This window comes from Hippopotamus amphibius, chromosome 5 (genome assembly GCF_030028045.1).
Source record: "Hippopotamus amphibius kiboko isolate mHipAmp2 chromosome 5, mHipAmp2.hap2, whole genome shotgun sequence".
Classification (NCBI taxonomy): Eukaryota; Metazoa; Chordata; class Mammalia; order Artiodactyla; family Hippopotamidae; genus Hippopotamus; species Hippopotamus amphibius.
In genome coordinates this window covers 83,410,070-83,430,733 of record NC_080190.1, presented here as the reverse complement: position 1 = coordinate 83,430,733, position 20,664 = coordinate 83,410,070, and the positions used below count along the sequence as shown (strand labels likewise).

At 39.5% G+C, this 20,664-nt stretch overlaps 1 protein-coding gene and 1 long non-coding RNA gene across 6 annotated transcripts; both read right to left on the bottom strand.

Annotated features, from left to right (window-relative positions):
• Positions 1-6,547, bottom strand: LOC130853049 (uncharacterized). The gene is made up of 3 exons (XR_009053653.1): positions 6,462-6,547; positions 740-873; positions 1-65 (listed from the first exon to the last, which is right to left on the bottom strand). It is a non-coding gene; the product is annotated as an uncharacterized LOC130853049 (long non-coding RNA).
• Positions 6,548-9,032: 2,485 nt separating this feature from the next.
• On the bottom strand, positions 9,033-20,494 carry GGPS1 (geranylgeranyl diphosphate synthase 1). Of its 5 annotated transcripts, none has more exons than XM_057737454.1 (5): positions 20,305-20,494; positions 17,999-18,100; positions 15,859-15,951; positions 11,722-11,792; positions 9,033-11,472 (listed from the first exon to the last, which is right to left on the bottom strand). In XM_057737454.1, the coding sequence occupies exons 3-5, from the start codon at positions 15,926-15,928 to the stop codon at positions 10,711-10,713; spliced, it is 903 nt and encodes a 300-aa protein (XP_057593437.1). In that variant the 5' UTR covers positions 15,929-15,951; positions 17,999-18,100; positions 20,305-20,494; the 3' UTR covers positions 9,033-10,710. The 5 variants fall into 5 exon arrangements, with proteins under 5 accessions (XP_057593437.1, XP_057593436.1, XP_057593438.1 ...); XM_057737453.1 differs by having other exon boundaries at positions 17,999-18,055; XM_057737455.1 differs by lacking the exon at positions 20,305-20,494 and adding an exon at positions 19,891-20,092 and having other exon boundaries at positions 17,999-18,055.
• Positions 20,495-20,664: the final 170 nt, after the last annotated feature.

Here is a 20,664-nt window from a genome sequence, read left to right as displayed (position 1 = left end):
AATCTGTTTCCTTGTCTCTATAGTTTCTAGAAGCCGCCTGCATTCTGTGGCTTGTGGTCCCCTTCCTATATGTTAAAAGTCAGAAACGGTAGGTTGAGTCCTTCTCATCACACCACTCTGACTTTGGTTCCAACCTCACATCTCATTCTCTGACTCTCCTCTTCGGCCTCCTTCTTCCACTCAGAAGAACCTTGTAGTTACTAGTGGGTCCACCTGGATAATTCTAGATAATCTCCCTATTTTGAGATCATTGATTAGCAACCATAATTTCTCTTCAACCTTAATTCCCTTTTGCCATATAACCTAATATATTCATCAGCTCTGAGGATGAGGACATGGACATCGCTGGGGACCCCTTATTCTGCCAACCACTTCTGGTCCTCCTGAGCCTGCTGGTCCCATGTCAGCCACAACCCCTTCTCTACATAGCCTTAGCTCTGGTCATATCCCCACTGCTTTCATCAATCAGTAGTTTTTCTGCTTTCTGTATTACAGACATTTTTTGAAATTTCTCTCCTACTAACAAAGCCCTTCCAATTCTCAACAAAGCCCTTCCAATTCTCAATGTTATTTTGATATTTTAACCTTCTTATTCTTTCCCTTTCCTTTTAGTATTCTCAAAAGAGGGAGAAAAGATAAACACGTACTCAGTCCAGCATCTTGAAAAGGATGTTTTTTCACCTCCTTCTTGCAGGGCTAGCAGAAAATTTAATCTCAGTCAGTGTTGAGGCCTCCTTACCTCTCATAGTTAGAGCGGCTTCTAGATTTAAGAGGTGCCTAAGGGCATCTCAACTCCAGGCATCACAGACACCACAGGCAGGTTTACTGTTGAAGCTGACAGTGATCCCTCAAAGCCTGGCATTTTTCTGTTTCCTGTCACAGGAAGAGAGCGGGAGTGTTACTGCCTAGTCCATCCTCTATGAAGTCTTGCTCACCTCCTAGAGTACTACCGACAACCATGGGAACTTCTGGCTTTTGTTCCCTTCCCAAGAACATCTCCTCTCTCCTCTGTTCCATTTGCCCTTAAAGTCACTGCTCCTTTTCTCTGTGTCTCCCTTCCAGTACACCTAGCCTGATGTCTTCAACAGGCTCAGGTTGTAGGAAAATTAATTCAGAAAGGGAAGTGTGTTACAAGAGACTTCTTTTAGCTTTATCACCATAATACTTCCCCGAGGCAAGAAAGCACAAAAAGGCCCTGGGTAACTTTCTGTAACCAAAGATGGAAAAATAGAGGGAAATGGGGAATTCCCTGGTGGTCCAGTGGCTAAGACTCTGCTCTTCCACTGCAGGGGACATGGGTTCAATCCCTGGTTGGGGAACCAAGATCCCATACGCCACATGGTGTGGCCAAAAAAAAAAAAAAAAAGTATACAGTTTTGCCGCATTAAATCACCAAACTGTGATTTAATCAATTCATATTGATGAACATTTGTTACTTTTTTCTATTACAAATAATGCTGCAATGAATATACTTTTATGTACATTTTTCTACAGCTAAGGGATTATATCTTAAGAATATACTCCCTCCTCAAAATGTGAAACAAAGGTACCATATGGCTCAGCTAGGTATTTAACTTTCTTAGTTGGCTTGGACTGCTGTAATAAAATACCACAAATTGAGTGGTTTATACAATAGAAATTTATGTTCTCACAGTACTGGGGGCTGCAAATCCAAGATGAAGGTGCCAGCTGATTTGGTTCCTGGTGAGGGCTCTCTTCCTGGTTTGCAGGTGGTCACCTTCTTACTGTGTCCTCACATGGTGGAAAGAGAGAAAAGGGCTCTTTTGGGTCTCTTCTTGTAAGGAAATTAATCGTATTGAATAAGGTTCCCATCCGTATGACTTCATTTAACCTTAATTACTTATATAAAGATCCTATCTCCAAATGCAGAGATACTGGAGGTTGAGGCTTCAACATATAAATTTTGGGGGGACACATTCAGTCTATAATATTACCCAAGAGAAATGAAAATATATATCCACAGCAAAGCTTGTACACAAATGTTCATAGCAACATTACTCATAATAGCCAAAAAGTAGCAACTACTTAAATGTCCATCAGCCAATGAACAGATAAACAAAATGTGGTATTTTCATACAATGGACTATCGTTCAGTCTTAAAAATAACTGAAGTTATGATATAGTATGGATGAACCTTTAAGACATTATACTGAATGAAAGAAGCCAGTCACAAAAGACCACATAGTGTATGATCCATTTGTATGAAACATCTGGAACAGGCAACTTTATAGATACAGAAAGCAGATTAGTGGCTGTCTAGGGTGGGGGTTGGGGTGGAGTGGGGGAAATGGGAAGTGAATTCTAATATCTATGGCGGTTTCTTTTAGAGGAAGCAAAAATGTTATAAAATTAGACTGTGGTGATGATTGCATAACCCCATGAATGTACTAAAACCCATGGAATTGCATCCTTTAAAAGAATTACGTGGTGTGTGACTTAATAAAGCTGTTTCCAAAAAATTTTATATATATACACACATATATGTGTGTATACATATATTTAAGTATATATATACACACATACTACATGTCAGTGGCTCACAAATCCAGCTTCCAGCCTTGCTTGATCTCTCTACTCAACTCTATCTAACCTTGTGCCTGCAGATACCTTCTTGACATCCCCTCTATATCTCATACACATCTGTAATTTCCCCCTAAAAGTTGCTTCTCCCCTGTCTTCTTTAATCCAATTTATGGTACCACTATCTATTCAATACCTTAAGAAAAAAATCTCACAGTCATCCTTGATTCCTCTTTTCATTAACTCTGTGTTGTATCCACCAGTAATTCCTATCAACTCCACTTTCAAAATAATCCCCAATTTAACCTCTTCATACTGTGTGCTGTGCTACCACCCTTGTTTCAGCTACCATCACCTCTCATAGGACATTCTAACACCCTCCTCACAGGTCTCCTCACCTCCTCTCCTGGCCCTGTGTATGACCCATCCTCTACTCAGATGCCAGAACAATCTTTTATAAAGGTAAATTAAATCTAGGTACTCACTTTCTTGAAATCTTCCACTGGCTTCCCAATTGCACTTAGATTAAAGCCTCAAGTCCTCATATGGACACCAAGTGGGGAAAGTGGGGAGGGTGGGGGGGAATGAACTGGGAGATTGGGATACCAAACTGTACACTCTAATTACATGCAGTTTACTGTATGTTAACTGTATCTCAATAAAAGTTCTTTAAAAACAAATAAAACACCTCAAGTCCTTCCTCTGCTTTACAAAGTCCTACATGATCTGGTCCCTACGTTATCTTGTACATATTGGCAAAGCTCTTTCCTGCCTTAAGACCTTTGGATTCCTTTTGCTTCCAATGCTCTTCACGAAGATTGTGGTATGGCTTTTTTTTTTTTTTTAATCACTCAGAGCTTAGTTTATATGCTACTTCCTCAGAGAGGTCTTCCCTGAACACCAAATGTTAAGTAGCTGGAAAAAACTATGTTTAGCACTTTTTGATATTTCTTGTCTACTGCTTTTATGACTTTCAATATTTGAATAGATAATACATTCCCAAACTTCAAAGGTCAAAAGTAGTAAATGGGTGTACAGTGAAAAGTTGCTCTTGCTACTCTTATTTTCAGTCTCTGTCCCTTAGTTCTCACCCTAGAGATAATATATGCCAATATTTTTCTTTTATTCCATTCTTTGTCACACAGTTGGTAACTTACTATATACAGCCTCTTTAACAACCTTGTGTTTTTGTGTTTTTCTCTTCCTATATCTTAGAGATCTGCCTAACTTAAGAACGAAAGGGATTTCTTGGAAGGATGGATACTGGATAGCTCACAGCATACCAGGAGGGTTGGAGCAGCAGCTTCAGGTTCAGGACAAAGAACCAAGACAGAAGAAGAAGCAGAGAAGAAGCAAAACAGCAAGTACTACTGAGTGAGTCATTTGGTCAGTTTCCTAAAAGGTGAGTGGACTCCAAGTTTTCTCCATTCAAGAGTCCCCCTGGATGGGCTTCCTAGGTGGTGCAGTGGTTAAGAATCCGCCTGCCAAGGCAGAGGTCATGGGCTCAATCCCAGCTCCAGGAAGATCCCACATGCCACGGAGCAACTAAGCCCGTGTGCCCAAAAAAAAAAAAAAAAAAGGAGTCCCCCTGGAGACAGAATACAGCTGGCCGAGATTAGGTCATGTATCACCTTTTGACTGTAGCAGGGCGGTGAGAGGAAGGATACAGCAACGTCCTAGGATCCTGTGGCTTGCGTATGGGAAGGCAAGGTACCTTGGCTGTAAACAGTTGGGGACAGGTAATTCACCGGAAGGAAACAGGAACGGGATCAGGAGGAATTAGGATAGGAGAATGGCTAATAAAGGTGTCCCCTCTAGGGGCTTATACCTTGTCTTATTTTACATACATAACAGCGTTCAACAAAAATAATGTAGGTCAACAGTACAGGCCCAGGATAATTTTCTTTTAAAGGAGATGGTACATTATTCAAGTTAGAGAAGTACTGTTACATATCCCTATTAAAGAAACGTTTCCCTGCTGTCTTACAATGGAGTCAGCACCTCACTTACTATCAGAGAGCACTGCGTCTGCTGAGAATAACAAAAAAAGTCTTTATCGAGTCAATCATATGCCTTTTAGTGGCAATTTATTACCTCAGTTAACTAAAGACCATATTTAAGCTTTGCTTTGGAAGGTCTCTACTAAATACTTAAATACTTAGCTAACGGCCATCCTCTTACTCATTTTTTACCTGAATGGTGGGAGTGCTTTGTTTCGCCTATTTGTATCGTTATTTTCATCAGTATAAAGACATTTTGATTTGGAACAAAAGGCTTCAGCAAGGAAATATCAATACAACTTTAAGTTAGACTTTAGAGAGAGAGCAAATTTAATGGGTGGCAGGGGAACATTTCAGAATCAAGTATGTAAATGTAGGCATGAAAGTGGGAATGTGTCCAAAGCCTTTAGGTGAGAATGAATAGTCAGGCTTAGGTGAAATGAAGGGATGGTGGGAGATAAGATGAGAAGCAGGGAGCTTTGACTGTGAAGCGAAAGTGTTTGTTCTAAAAGGAAAAGACTTATGAATAGAGGCATAAAGTGAAAGCAAATTAATTAAGGTTAGTTTGGCAGTTCTGTGCAACATGGACTGAAAGAAGAAAAGGGATTCCAGTAAAAGAAGTTAGGTGACAGTATTTATCTATATATGCTATGATGATGCTCCAAGGCAGGAGGAAATTATTGCTTTGATCTTTTGTTTGTTGCAGCTGTCACTAGCTAAGTGATATTCCTGTCTGAGCCATGATGTAACACAGTAAACTGCAATAAATTCTCCCAACAACTTCCTCATTAAATTGATAGTCATGGGACTTCCCTGTAGGTCCAGCACTTAAGACTCAGCGCTTGCAATGCAGGGGCGTGGCTCAATCTCTGGTCTGGGAATTAAGATCCCACATGCCATGCAGTTTGGCCAAAAATAAATAAATAAATAAGTAAGTAAATAAATGTCATAGGTGACTTGTGGTCTCAATAAAATGAGAATTTCTCCTAATATTAATGACATTCTTTTGCTGAATCCTCTCCTGGTTTCCTCTGAACTACCAGCAATTATATTTGAGTTTTTTTCTAAGCCTTATAATAGTGTCTAAAATTATAGATTTTAATCTTTAGTGCTAAGTGATTTAGTGAATGCTATAATCTTATTTTTGTTCTCCTTCAATCCAAAGCTTTACAAAACTTAAATTGGCCAAGTTTCAGGATTCAATAAATTGAACAAATTTTTTAAAAAATTACACTTTCACGTCTGTTATCAAGCAACAAATGCATTTTCAAAAAATTTTAGAAAATCTATTAGTTTGTCTCAGAATAGCTGCTTTGGTTTGTTTCAAAGGGCTTATCATTACTTGTTTCAATAACTTTCTGCTTCATTTTCAGGTTCCTTCAGTTTTATACGCCTAATTCTTTTTATTTTTTAATTAATTAATTTTTTGGCTGTGTTGGGTCTTTGCTGTTGAAGGCGGGTTTTCTCTAGTTGCGGCGAGTGGGGGCTACTGTTCATTGTGGTGCGCAGGCTTCTCATTGCAGTGGCTTCTCTTGTTGTGAAGCACTGGCTCTAGGCTCACGGGCTCTCAAGTGCAGGCTCAGTAGTTGTGGCACATGGGCTTAGTTGCTCCAGGGCATGTGGGATCTTCCCAGAGCAGGGATCAAACCCATGTCCCCTGCATTGGCAGGCAGATTCTTAACCACTGCACCACCAGGGAAGGCCCTACAAGTGTAATTCTTTATGGTTAATTGACAATCTGTCAACTTTGATAAATCATTTCTTTCTTGTAAAATATGGATAGCTGTTAGAATATAATTTACTAAAGCTAAATCTTTAAAAGTTTTTTACTTTTCAAAATTTAAGTATTCCCATTTTGTAATTTCTATTATGTGACTTTACAAGTTTTGGTGAGATTTACAAATTACTTTTGTAGCTTACCGTTAGTACCGCTTTGCCCATTTAGGTCTAAATATCTTCCATTATTCACTATACCAATTTTCAAATCTTCAGATATATTTTTCTTTCTGTACAGTAACAAATATAATTCAAAGATAAATTGGTCATTCTCTTAAAGCACAGAGTGCTTTACAAACAACATGCATGACATGGCAGGTAGTGCTGTAAATGTTTCCCAGATATTTCTGACAAGATGCCCAAGACATTCTCCACAGTTAACTTTAATGGGTTAACACTGAAGCTTGCATTATGAATATTTTTGGTTATTGCGCTTACTATTATAATCTTTACTGGGAATATAGTAAAATTATGCCATATAACTGTGAGGTCCGATATATTCAAGCACATAAAACCTGAGGCTGCATTATTACAAGATTTAATGAAATAATGAGAGCAAGTCTGCAGTTAGCCAACAGGAGGTGGTGGGAGGCTGAGAAGCCAAATGCCAATCGTATTCTGAATCACGTTATTACTGTGTGGTTCATTACCATGAGTCCTCTTCTGTATTCCAATCACCAAATATCAGCTCTGCGTGTACGGCAATAAAGGCTGTTCTAAGTGCCACAGCGAAAATGAAAAGGAAGTGAAAACGGAAAGTAAGGGACACATGAGAGACATCTCAAAGGACAAGTCTATAGGACTTGGGAGGGCTGGATAGGAGGCAAGGGTAAGAAATAAATCGAAGACACTCCTGGAGCACTTTAAGAATGACAATGGTGACAGAACAGGCAGAGGCAGAAATGGTTTCATTCCATGATTTAGATCAGTAAAGTGACAGGGAGGTAGAAGTTGGTTTTAAATATGTTGATTTCAAGCTGATGACAGAAAAACTCAGATGAATAGTTAAAATATAAGACTTGAATATGAGGTCAGGGTGTTGATACAATGGTAATTATGGACAAAACTGAAAGTAAACAGTCTAAGAATGCTTTCAGAAGGGGAAACATTGAATAAGAATCATTAGAGAAAGAATTAGAGGTAGAAGAACCACATTAACATAAAAGCTAACATTTGAAGTTTATGGTATCTTTTCACATACATTATATTTAGTGGAACCCTTGAGAGGTGGGAGATTAATTTCAAGTAGCTTTGTTCATTCATAAATATTTATTAAGTGCTACTGAGAACAGGAGGGTAAGTCACAGTCCTTGCCCTTAATGAGTTTCCATCCCAATGGGAGAAGCAGGCATGTAAACAAGTAATTAGGGGCCCTGATTCCAGCACTAATGATACTGTTTAATAATTGGCTATTTACTTCCCGGTCTCCATTACAGGAAAATCACATGAGGCTAAGAGATAGTGTCTATCACTCTTCTAACTCCAAAGCCTAGCAAAGGATCTAATTTATACGCACTCAAGAAGTATTCTAGATGAACTGAATGAAAACCAGAATAGTGTCTCAGCAATGACGAGCACTATTTTCTGGCAGAGTACAAGGTGTGTGGGGAGAGTAAAGTATTAGGAACTATGGTTGGAGATCAGATTTTGGAAAGCTTTATAAAATTATATCAAGGAATTTACAGGTGGCAGTATTGAGGATTCAGAGAATTTAAAACATGGGAATGACATAATCAGAATTGTGCTTTGGAAAGACAATTTTAGCTGGAGTGTGAAGGGCAGACTGGAGTGGGTAGAGATTATAGAAACTGTTTACTGTATTATTACAACAGACCAGTGCTTTCTAAACTTTTAAACATATTTAAGTGTGCACTCAGAATAGGAGGTCAACAGAAGAGCAATGTGCTTTGACCTATATTCAAGGTCCTGGCTCTGCTCAGTCAGTGCTTGAAGAAAAAACATAAAACAGGTGGTACCTAACAGGTACTTCACAAATGTACATTTTCTCCCCTCTTTCCTTCCTCTCAGTATAGTGATTAAAAAAGAGCCAATGGATAAATCTTGAGGATATAAGGCAGGGAATGAAATAAGGCCCTCAAGAGGCAGACAGAGAGGGAATCAAAAACAGGAGAGCTTGTTTGGCCAAGAGCAGGACAAACAACTTTTCTTGAGATGAAAGGCAGACCTGAAGAGGTAGAGGGGAGGAAAGTTCGAAGAGTTTACATTTAATGGGAGAAGAATGGAGGAAGCACAGGGGATGCTAGATTGACATTTTAAATCTCCATCAGGATTAGATGAAAAATAGAAGGGCTATTGAGGCTGTAATACATTGAACTTGCAATGGCTACAGCAGTTGTGAAAACGTTCCCCAGCAGCACTCAGCAACCGGGTAGGAGCAAAGCATGTAGACCAATGCATTCACCCAGGATTGGGAACTGGCAGGATGAGACGGGCCTAAAGAAAAGAGGAAAGTGATCTGAGAAAGCTCTTGAAAGGCTCCCTGAAGTGAATGACTATAGGGTATAGGTTAGGAAGAGAAATAAGTTAAGTCAGGAAGTTGTCTGATAGAGTGGTGTAAGAGAAGAGTTGATGTATTTAAAATCTTGCTGAGGTCTGAAAATCATTTACGGCAACATAACTGGCCTTCATGCTTTTGATTCTGCCAACAAATAAAATCATTTTGGTTTTTTCCTGTATTAATCACCATGACTACCGTTCAAGTGAAAAGAATACATTTTTAATTATTTAATACATAACTTTTTATAAGTCCCCAATTCAATGCCAAGCATTTCTGTCACTGAAAGTCAAGATAAAAATGACAGAAGAATCATAAGTAGCACCAGGCCAAAATTAATTTGATTAGATAAGGAATAATCTACTTAAGCAATTTTTATACTTACAGGTAAATAACTTAGTTTCTGTCTATATAGGTAGCATTAGATCCTTTTGAATAATCAAGTTTAAGTTATAGGTTCATAAAAACAAAGTTCAAATATCCATAGTATAGGACAAATATCTATGATTTTCAGAATATGGGTTCTTGGATCAATTAAATTGGAAGATTCAAATTATTTTAAAAGTTAGTAAAGGCAAGATCCAACTTTTCAAAAAAGATTTAGGCTGAGTGCTTTGGTGAGAAATTCTCATACCAGTAATATGGTGATTTGATCTGAGATAACATACTTTACAACCAATCAAGCAAAACGTAATGTTACTGAGAAGTAGAATCTTTCATTTGGAGATGTCAGCGACATTTCTCATACAGAAATCAGGGTCTCTCTCTTTTCTCACACCTCTTGTGCCACAAGACGGCTCCAGGGGCTTAGGGCTTAAAATGAAACAAAAGGGATAGTCAGGGTTAAGGCACTATAAAGCTAATTGTGCCTGATAGTGTAGCCTTTGGCTAATTTTCAGTTAGGCACTAGCTCTCAGGTTAACACTTTTCTTTCCTTTAATCATAGAGATTAAAGATGCCTACTTCCTTTTCCATTCAAGCACCAATTGCCTTCAGCAGGGTTAGTGATGTGGGTGGGAAGGAAAAGGACAGTTCCCCCGGCTTTTGTACTTGTGAGCAAACAGCTCTTTTATGATTTTTACTACTAATGATAAGAGAATAGAAAGAGGTTTAAAGGCTCCTTCTTAAAATACTTTTTCCATGTACCATTTTTTCCCCCAAATGGAAAGATACTGCTGTACCCAATACTAAATAGTTCTGAGGCACAAGTTGCATTAGAAGGAAAAAAGAACTTGGGCTAGCATGTAAATTTCATTCAGTGGCAATTCCTTGGTTAAACAGCAGAATTTTCTGGGTTGGGAGGAACTAAAAGAGGGAGTTGAAAAAAAGGCCCAAAATGCTTACTGCTTGTCACTGTCAGCTTTCTCATGGAAGACTTTAGTAAGGGAGTTTCCAGGGAGAACGAGCTATTCTAAGCAACACCATTTAGGAAGAAAGAGCAGGTCCTGTGCTCTTTGGGCCAGTTAGCTATGGAAATTGGTCCCAAGTTGTCAATGGCTTGGAAATGGGGTAGTTGAATTGCAAACTGCCAGTACAGTACAGTCAGGAAGTATGTGGATAAAAGTTCCTGGAAGCTGAAGTCTTCTTTATTGACAGAATCAACAGAACACGTGTGGCAGAGCTGGCCACAACATTCCAACATAGCACATGCTGACATTCAGATGAGACATTTAAATGTGGCTCCTTGTGATTCCTTCAGCTTGGTACTATGATGATTATCTGTACACAGGGATTCTCAAGTGAAACAACCTCACTCACACCACCATCACTCAGTTTTTGGAGACGAACGGCTTGGTCCAAATTTTTTAAAAAGGTAATAAGCTAAAAGACAAATAAAAGTCAACTAAGCTATCAGGCCTAATCAAGAATGGCTTACTATTATTCATTCTCTTCTTTGAACATTTTACTTAAGTGTTCTATTAGAGCTACCAGCTCAGGGTTTCCACCACGTGCATCAATTTGTTTATAGGCTTTAGATTCAAGCTCTTTAAGAGTATTCCGAGTGTATTCAAAGGAACCTACATTCTCAAGATAATGTACACAGTACTTTTTAATATCGACGTTTTCGGTTCTCTGGCGCAAGATATTCTGCACCTGGGTGCTTTCAGGCCTTGACCAAATAGCATGAATAGTAGGGAATGAGAACTTTCCCTCTGTTAGATCTTCACAAAAGCTTTTGTTTTCACTATATTCTTTGGAGTGTAAATTAGCATAATCATCCCTAATTTGGAAAAAGAGCCCAAGTGTATTAAGTAGTGGCTTTAAATCTTCTTTGTAATCAGAGAACAACTGCATGAGACCTACTGCTAACCCAAACAGTCCACCTGTCTTCTGCAGCACCATTGCTTTATATTCTTCTTCAGTGGGGCAAGTGTAATTATCCCTCCAGTAGATATCTAGGCCTTGTCCCTGATGGAGCTCTAAAAGCTGGCGGGTAAAAAGCTTTACCGCATCTGGGTGATCTAGGGTTAAGACTTTCTCTAGGCCAAGAAAATATACATAATTGGCAGAATTGATGACAGATGGAATTCCATAGATGCTGTGTGCCACTGGAAAGCCGCGTCGGAGTTTGGAGTTGTCTTCGATGTCATCGATGAGTAAACTGGCATTATGCAGCATTTCCGTCACTTCAATGATAATCTAGTGAGAAATACAATGAAAAAATTTCATTTTATTTGAACTATTCAACAGAGCTTATAAATACTTATAGCATATTAACAGATGATCAAACTGTCAGGTGTCTTAGTTTTTACAACTAATTATTGTCTAGTGACCTCAATATAAAATATTGTATGATCATTAAACTGCATTAAGAGCTAGGAGTATTTTCACATGACATCTATTTAAATTTCTTGAGGATTAAGAATAAGGTTAGAATTGCCCAAATACCTGTAGCTTGTCTTCTGGAACTTTTAGCCAATGATTAAACGCCTGTGAAAGTTTGGTCCTCACTTGTTTACCTGCATTTAAAGAATAAAATGTGGCAATAAATTAGTATTTTTAATTATAAGAAACACATTCAGAAACTTCCTCTGAAACTAATGAGACTTGATAAATCTAGCGCCACCAATCCATTACCTACTATAGAGCTTGCCTTCCACTGCTGGGCCCCTACTGCCTCCCTCTGCCAAAACTCATATCCTAAAACACACAGCCTTGTAAAATCAGGGCAGGTAAAAGACAATTCTGGTACTCCAGTGACTCATCAGTAAACTCACTCCTTTCATCTTAACATCTTAACTTTTGGAATGGAATGTGCTTTTAAGGAATTATGACCTCATTCATTCCTTTTTTGAAAAGGGAGCCAGTCTAGTTAGTGGCAGTTAATTAGCATCATCCACTTCAGAGGCTATAGGTTTTTTTTTTTAATTGAAGTATAGTTGATTGACAATGTTGTGTTAATTTCTGCTGTATAGCAAAGTGATTCAGTTATACATATATAGACATTCTTTTTTAAATATTCTTTTCCATTATGGTTTCTCACAGGATAATGAATGCAGTTCTCTGTGCCCTACAGTAGGACCCTGTTGTTTATCCATTCCATATATAACTTCAGGTATTTTTCAGTAAATGTACTTTGCTATTGAATTACCTTACAAAATAAACACTTAAAATTATCTACCATTCCTTTAAATTAAGATTTTAGAGACTGGACAGCTCTACATTTTTTCTTTTTTTTTTAAATTTATTTATTCATTTATTTATTTAATGGCTGTGTTGTATCTTCATTGCTGAGCACCGGCTTTCTCTAGTTAAAGTGAATGGGGGCTACTCTTTGTTGTGGTGCACAGGCTTCTCATTGTGGTGGCTTCTCTTGTTGCGGAGCATGGGCTCTAGGTTCTCGGGCTTCAGTAGTTGTGGTGCACAGGCTTAGTTGCTGCGTGGCATATGGTATCTTCCCAGCCCAGGGCTCGAACCTGTGTCCCCTGCACGGGCAGGTGGATTCTTAACCACTGCGCCACCAGGGGAAGTCCCAGCTCTGCTTCTTTCCTATCAAAAAGTAAGATTACTACCCCATGAAGTATTCCCTTTTAATATCCTGAATTTAGTCAAAAGTTAATCTCTTTATTTTGGCTGGGGCCATTAGCTTTTCTTACACAGAGAGGTCTTTGGATAGCAGTCACCACTAGAAGTTGTTTTTAGCCCAAATATAAAGGAATGGTAGATAAAAACCACAACCAGTTCATTTAAGAAAAATGTTTTTTCAATGAGCTTCCTGATACAGTGGATACACAGTAACATCCTAATTTCAGATTAGGCTTCAGGAAAATAGTTACATAAAAAGTTTAGTAAACAAAAACATTATTCTCTGAGTCCTATCTGTGTTTTCTCTGCACCAATCATCCAAACAAATGAATACACACACCCTCATCACATACCCAAATGGAACAAAGTTTCACTTTCTGTGAGAAGTCTAAAAGGGAAGATCTCTTAGGGTTCTGGAAGAGTATCCTCTGTCTACAAATCTGTAAGGTGAACATGGTCTGAGTAGCAATTATATCCTTTATCCTTCTGATTTACTTTCCAGTTTGACAAAGGTCAATCTGGGCTATACTGAGAAGGCACAACTGTGCAAAGCAATCCTATCACTTAAAAAAATAAGTTTAGAAGATGAAGAACAGAAAATCAACATGCAGCCCCATTTTCCCCTTCACTTCAAAATGTATTTAGAAAACAGTACAATAAATGGCTTAACTTACAGGTACTCAGGTTTTGTTCTAATATTACAATAATGACCATTTCCTCTTTAAGACCTTAACATTACTGACTCCCGTTTTGCAGGCCCTCTCCTTCCTCCACTTCCAACCCCACCCTCCACCTCCCACTGCAAAGGCCAGGGCACCTACACTTCTACACTAGCATAAATAAACAAACATAAATAAAAGTCATTTCTACTTCACTAATTTCAGAACATCCTAATATCAACAATTATTATTATAACCTTTTATTAGCAAGAGTAACTTTACAATAGAATAAATGGTCTGGCCCACCTTTAAGTCACTTTAGTAACTCTGAAGCTGTGAAAAAAACTTGACACATAACACAGTTTCCTGTTTCTTTAGGAAAATCTTTTGAGGTTATATTCTATCATGGATGCAAGAGTATATTTGATTTCTAGATTTCCTAGGTGGCGCAGTGGTTAAGAATCCGCCTGCCAATGCAGGGGACACAGGTTTGATCTCTGCTCCTGGAAGATACCACATGCCTCGGAGCAACTAAGCCCGTGAGCCACAACTATTCAGCCTGTGCTCCAGAGCCGGTGAGCCACAACTATTGAGCCCATGTGCCACAACTACTGAAGCCCATGTGCTTAGAGCCAGTGCTCCACAACAAGAGAAGCCACGGCAATGAGGAGCCCACGCACCACAATGAAGAGTAGCCCCCACTCGCCGCAAATAGAGAAAGCCTGTGTGCAGCAATAAAGACCCAACAACAACAACAACAAAAAGAGTATATTTGATTAAAAAAAAAAAAAAAAAAAAGATGGGATACCTAAGGAGAGTCTTAAATATGTTATCTAATAGCCTAAGATATTACTTCCAAATAATAAGGATTAAAAAAAAATGTTATCGAAGTAGTTCATGACATAGGTAAGCATTATTGTTAAAATGTAACTAAAGGCAGTCCTTGCTTTGCACAGCAGTGGAGTGGGAGACACTGGGTGATGCGGGTTTAGACACCTGTCATCACTGACAACTGGTGTGTTTTATGGTAGCCCAGCTCCAACCAGTGTTTGCCAACCTCTAGCAAAGTTAAGTCCACAAACAGACGGAAAGAGTGCAGGAGAAACAGTGCTATCTTTCCCTCCCTGAAGTAAGTGAAGTTACTGGCTGCTGAATAAATGTCACGCAAAAGCACTCTCTTGGCTTTTTCTTAAACAGTAGGCACCTTTCCCCTTGCATTCTCCACTTCTGTCTCCCCTCCATTCTTTTGAAGCACTGACATTAGCAACTGTACCTCCATAAGGGCCTGCCAGAATAGAAATGACACTAATCATGATGGTTTCCACGGTGGAGGTAGGGAGCTACCACTCTTCTGGCTTTGGAGAACCACATTTATTCTCCCCAGGCTCATAAAGAATAGAAATGCCATATTACGGATGAGGTGGGCTCAACAAGAAAAGTGTGCACTTTAGAACAGAAACGAAAAACGTTTTATTGTACTTGAGTTGAGATCAACATTAGAATATAGTTGAGCCACACTATGGGCTAAATAGGTTTCTATGGTTGTCAACTTATCACCTTATTTTATTTTTTAGCAGCACTGTGAGGCTTGTGGGATCTTAGTTCTCCAACCAGGGATGAAACCCAGGCCCTCGGCAGTGAAAGCTCACAGTCCTAACCACTGGACTGCCAGGGAGTTCCCAACTTATCACCTTTTAGTAACTGGTTCATACGTGAATTTTTATTACAAGAAGCCTTACCATATGCATGAGTTTTTACTTCCTACTATCATTTCCCAGAAAAGCTAAAAAAAAAAAAAAAAGCAAAATCAAGCAAGCACATACACATGATCAGGCAGGTGTTTCTTTAGGAAGCCATGCCAAGTTACTCACCTTTATATAGGAATAATGTGTGCTATGCTTCCAAGTAATGTGCTTCAGATGCGTAACTGTGTCTCTTAAAGGAACTAGTAGTATAAGAAATGCAGTGTATGTGATAATGGAATACTTGAACAGGGAACTTAAGTGAAGCTTTTTGTTGTCATAGAAATTGGTATAAACAGTAGGGAATAGGAACGTGTGGTAGCCGTAAAGAATAAAACTTCTAATGAGATACTCAAATGTTTTAAGTATTTTTATTGTTTTAGTTATGTTATAAAATTGGATACTTTTAAAGTGGTGACTCAAAAATGTCCCTTTTAAGAACAAAAAATTGTAAAAGTTTGTTATTATTTTCCTTATATGTATCTCCTTAAATAAAAAAATCTCTAGAGCTGGCAATTCTAACCTTTTCTGTATGCTAATATTTAAATGACCACTACTTTATATAAACAACCCTATATGTACTATAACTAAACTGTTACCTGGTAACTGAAGTAAGTATTTGTAAGGTTCTAGAAGAATTCTTTGGATTGTTTCTTGAGTCTTCTCCATTATTTTTAAATTTCAAACCTGACCTGTAAAAAAGGAGAAACATAAAGATGATGTAGTTAACTAAATTACCTGAGTATCATAGTGCAAAGGAATTTGTATTTCAAGGTGTTTTAATAAAGGTAAACTTTCAGTTTGGTTTTAAATGAATATTCTACACCTATGAAATCTTGAAAATGTTATGCTAAGTGAAGGAAGACAGTCACAAAAGATCACATGTTATACGACTCCATTTATATGAAATGTTCACAACAAGCAAATCCACAGAGACAGAAAGTAGATTACTGACTGCATAGGGCTGGGGTGGGGGGAAAAGAGAGTGACTGGTAATGTGGTTTCTTTTTGAGGGGGATCAAAAGGTTCCAGAATTACACTGTGCTAATGGTCGCCCAACCTTGTGAATATAATAAAATACACTGAGTTTAATACTTTGAATGGGTAAAGTATATGATATGTACGTTATGTTATACCTCACTGGAAAAAAAAAAGCGAACTCTTCATTTAAGTGATTGTATTGGTCAAAGTGTTCACCTGGATTTTAAGTGGTTTCCTTAGTTACAAAACATATTAAAAGCCTCTGCTATTTTATCAACCATGAAAGGCTTAAACTGTTGACATCAATGTCAAAACAAATCCACAGAATTAGATACTTCTATATTTCACTGATCACACAAATTAGTAGACATACTTTTTTCTAAGAGCATTAAATGAGTATGTTTTACACATTTGACCCTTAAACAACACTGGGGTTAGGGGCACCAACAACCCCCTCTCCCCCCCCGCAGTTGAAAATCTGAGTATTACTTAACAGCTGAACCTTCATATCCCTAGTTCTGCAACCACAGATTTAACCAACCGTAAATCATGTAGTACTATCGTATATATTAGAAAGAAAAAAAAATCCCTGTGTAAGTGGAGCCGAGCAGCTCAAACTCACATTGCTCAAGGGTCAGGTGTATATTTAAAATATAAGGAGAAAGATCCTCTTCTGTATTTTCTTGATAATCAATCCATTTTAGACATTCTGATTAAGACATGCATTAACTTGAGGGCAATTATATTATTAAAAATATTCTCCTGGTGGTCGGGTGGTTAAGAATCCACCTTCTAATGCAGGGAACACAGGTTCAAACTCTGGTCAGAGAACTAAGATCCCACACGATGTGCCCCAACTACTGAGCCAGAGCACTCTAGAGCCCACATACCACAAGGAGAGAGAAGCCTGCGCATTATAACAAAGAGCCCGCGCAGCGCGATGAAGGATCCTGCATGCTGAAATGAAGGTCCAGTGGGCCACAACTAAGACTCAACGCAGCCAAATAAATGAATAAATGTTAAAAAAAAAATTGCCCTGTAGCAACTTATTATTCTCAACTTTATATTTACTTCAATATTTCCTAGAACATCACTCACAGTTTTCCTAGAATTCTCCTTTACTGTTGAATCTCTACAACTTCGTTGTAAATATCTGTTGCTAATTTTGTCTGTTCTCCTATTAGGAGTCTATTTCTGTTTTTTTTTTTTCTTTTTTTGGGGGGAGGTGGAGGGGAGCCAGCCTGCCTGCCTTCCTCCCTCCCTCCCTTCATTGGCTGCACTGGGTCTTCGGTGCTGCGCAAGGGCTTTCTGTAGTTGTGGTGAGCAGGGGCTACTCTTCGTTGTGGTGCGTGGGCTTTTGTTGTTGTGGATTACAGGCTCTAGGAGTGCTGGCTTCAGTAGTTGTGGCGTGTGGGCTCAATAGTTGTGGCTCATGGGCTCTAGAGCAAAGGCTCAGCAGTTGTGGTGCACAGGCTTAGTTGCTCCATGCATGTGAGATCTTCCTGACCCAGGGCTCAAACCTGTGTCCCCTGCATTGGCAGGCAGATTCTTAAGCACTGCGTCACCTAGGATGTCCCTTCATTTCTTTTTTTTTAAAGAACTTTTATTGAGATACAGTTAACAGACAATAAACAGCATATATTTAGAGTGTACGATTTGGTATCCCAATTCATTCCCCCCCAACCCTCCCTGCTTTCCCCACTTGGTGTCCATATTGCCCCTTCAATTCTAAGTGGCACATTTTAGAAAGTTTCTCACCTCTGTCTAGTTTCTTTTGCTTCTGGGGACAATGATTTGGTCTCTAGGATCACGAGCCTAAAGGATTGAAAAGTGTATTTTCTGTAGTCTACTCTTAAGTATCTAGGTGAAACAATCATAAAAAATCAGCACTTCCCAAAGGAAATCCTTTCAGCAATATGCATCCAAAGAGAAATCTTTACATATAGAAAATTTCTACATCTGCCTTGACCAACAATTAATATTAAGTATGTCTCAAGGGGAAAAAGTTCAGAAAATATTTTGAAATAATCCAAACACCAATTTAGTAACCTATTACCTATACTGTTTAAAGTTTGACACACATTACCTTATTCTTAAGAGACTAAAGGAAGAAAAGATGATGCACAGGAAGAATAATCCCTTAGGTAAAAGATTACGGAACAGAAGTAAAAGTAGAATTAAAAAAAGCATCTCTTATATACTACTCTATTTAAACCAGTTAGTAGCCATCTCTGCCCAACTTGGTTGAGAAAAAAATTACGTTTATTTTTTTCACAGCCTCCAGAACACATCTGACTTGCAGTCATTCTTTTGTCTCTGTCTGGATCAGTAATGACTATACGTTACTGGACAGGTAACAGAGCTCATCTGTTTCAGTTCTTAGGGCTTTGGTTGATGTTTTTTTCGACTGAAAATATTAGCTATGAACTTTAAAAAATCATTCTTTCCTTTGCTCACTCAGGTAAGTTTAAGAATACTCACTTAAATAAGTCAATTAACGTTCCTTTTCCAGAGAATGTTTATACGCAAGTATTCGCAACACTGGGAAAACAGAGAAGCCTCAAACTAAACTGTTTTCCCGTCTTCTAGAGTCTAAGGGTTTCTACGTTACAGTGGCATACACTGTGACTTGCCTCTTTCTTTTTTTTTAACCCAAAAGACTCCAATTTATCACACCTACACATTTCAGCTAACACATACTAGACCCAAATATAAAGAGGCATTAATGTGTTCCATGAACTCTACTACTTTGCTTTTCAAGAAATTAACTAATTTTTAAAATAATTCATTGAAGAATAGTTGATTTACAATGTTGTGTCTAATTTACTTTTAGAGTGAACAACAATCACAGAATGCCTCTGTGAGAGTCTGAAACCACTCATTTTCAAAACTAGGAAACTGCCTTAAATTTGTTCAAATAATGGATGATGAACGTTAACACCAAATCAGATTCTCTCCTCCGGGTGGACTAATAAAGCAATAACCCCCTGGCATTCGCCCCTCTAATCTAATCCTCTAGTCTTCAACCAGCGACCTTTTGAAATTCAAACCTGGTCCTATCTCCCTTCAGATTGGGAACGCTTCGAAACTCACCCGTGGCAATTAGTTAAGAACAAAACTCCCTAACAAAGCGTATCAGGTTCGGATAGTCAAGCCCCCACCCCGCCAGCCTCAATTCCTCAGCTCCCTTCTGGCACAAGGCTATTCTTACTGTCTGGAATGTTCCTTCCTTAGTGAACTCCTGCTAAGCCTTCCGCTCTCCGCTCGATCCGCACTTCCTCGGGAAAGCCTCCCCTCATCTCTCTAGGTCAAATCCCTATTTCCAGTTCTCATATCACTCTGTAGCACTCACACCTGTTGCAGTTTCACAATGACTTGTGTGTCCATCCTGCTCAATATCTGCTTGTCTCACTAGGCTCAGGTTCTTGACAGCAGGGACCACACCAGTTTTTTCCACACGGTGGGCCCTCAAACACGTGAAAGGCGAAAGGAACGAAGGAACGAAAGGTAAGTAAGTGCCTTTCAACGCGTTAGAGGATGCATTCAGGGCACACCTTTGCATAGAAAAGTGAAAATATCATGCAAAGTTTTTTTTGTTTTTTGTTTTGTTAAGGGAAGGGTCTAGTTTCAGGATTGCTAAATAGACGTACAAATGTAAGGGCGGCTGTGAAGCGGGACTGAATCCTTCCACTCAAACTCCGGGAGGTGATGGATGAGTCTGAAGAAAATTGTCGGAGAGGTACAGGGAGGGGATTTAAATAACTTCGAAGCAGATTTTCCACAAAGGCTTGGCAAAAGGGCTTCAAACGTCGACTCCGCTAGCACAGAGCCCGCAGGGTCGGTGAGGTTCCTGCTTCCTCTCGGCTTAGAGGCCCCCTTCCGCCCCGCCGGGTCCCCCACAGCTCCTCCCCTTCTCCAGCGAGAGGATGGAAAATTCATACACAATCCGGTTCAGCATCCGGGTCCTCACCCTCCTTTCTTTCTTTCCTCTCGGCTCCGCCTCCCAGCCTCCCCCCGCCCCCTCCCCATCCGGGTTCCCCCCAGCCGCCACCACAGCCACTCACCGCACGAGGATGATATCACAACTTTCACGCCGCTGGCCCGGGAGTAAGAAGCACCCAGCATCAACTTCCCACTTTATAGTTCAGAACAAGTCTCCCCACGACGCCTACATGAATCCCTCCCCCCACTTCACCAAAGAACTCTCCGCCCTCCTCAGCCGCCAGCGACACCGCATTACTCGGTGCAAGAAAATGCGCCATCCCGGTCACACTGCGCAGGCGTCGTTGCCACCTCCTGTCTGCTTTGTGGCCCCGCCCCTTTTCCCTCTCCCCTCCCGTTTCACGTAGGCGCGGGGCATTGCGGGTCTTGCAGTTCTCAGGGGCAAGGCCTCGCGCATTGCCCCCGGAGGCCAGACTACATTT

Coding starts and splice junctions, on each gene's coding strand:
- GGPS1 (XM_057737454.1), bottom strand. CDS start 15,928: ATGGAGAAGACTCAAGAAACAATCCAAAGAATTCTTCTAGAACCTTAC. Junction 11,793..15,858: donor ATACTTACTTCAGTTACCAG/GTAACAGTTTAG, acceptor CTTTAAATGCAG/GTAAACAAGTGAGGACCAAA. Junction 11,473..11,721: donor TTCCAGAAGACAAGCTACAG/GTATTTGGGCAA, acceptor ATTTCTCACTAG/ATTATCATTGAAGTGACGGA.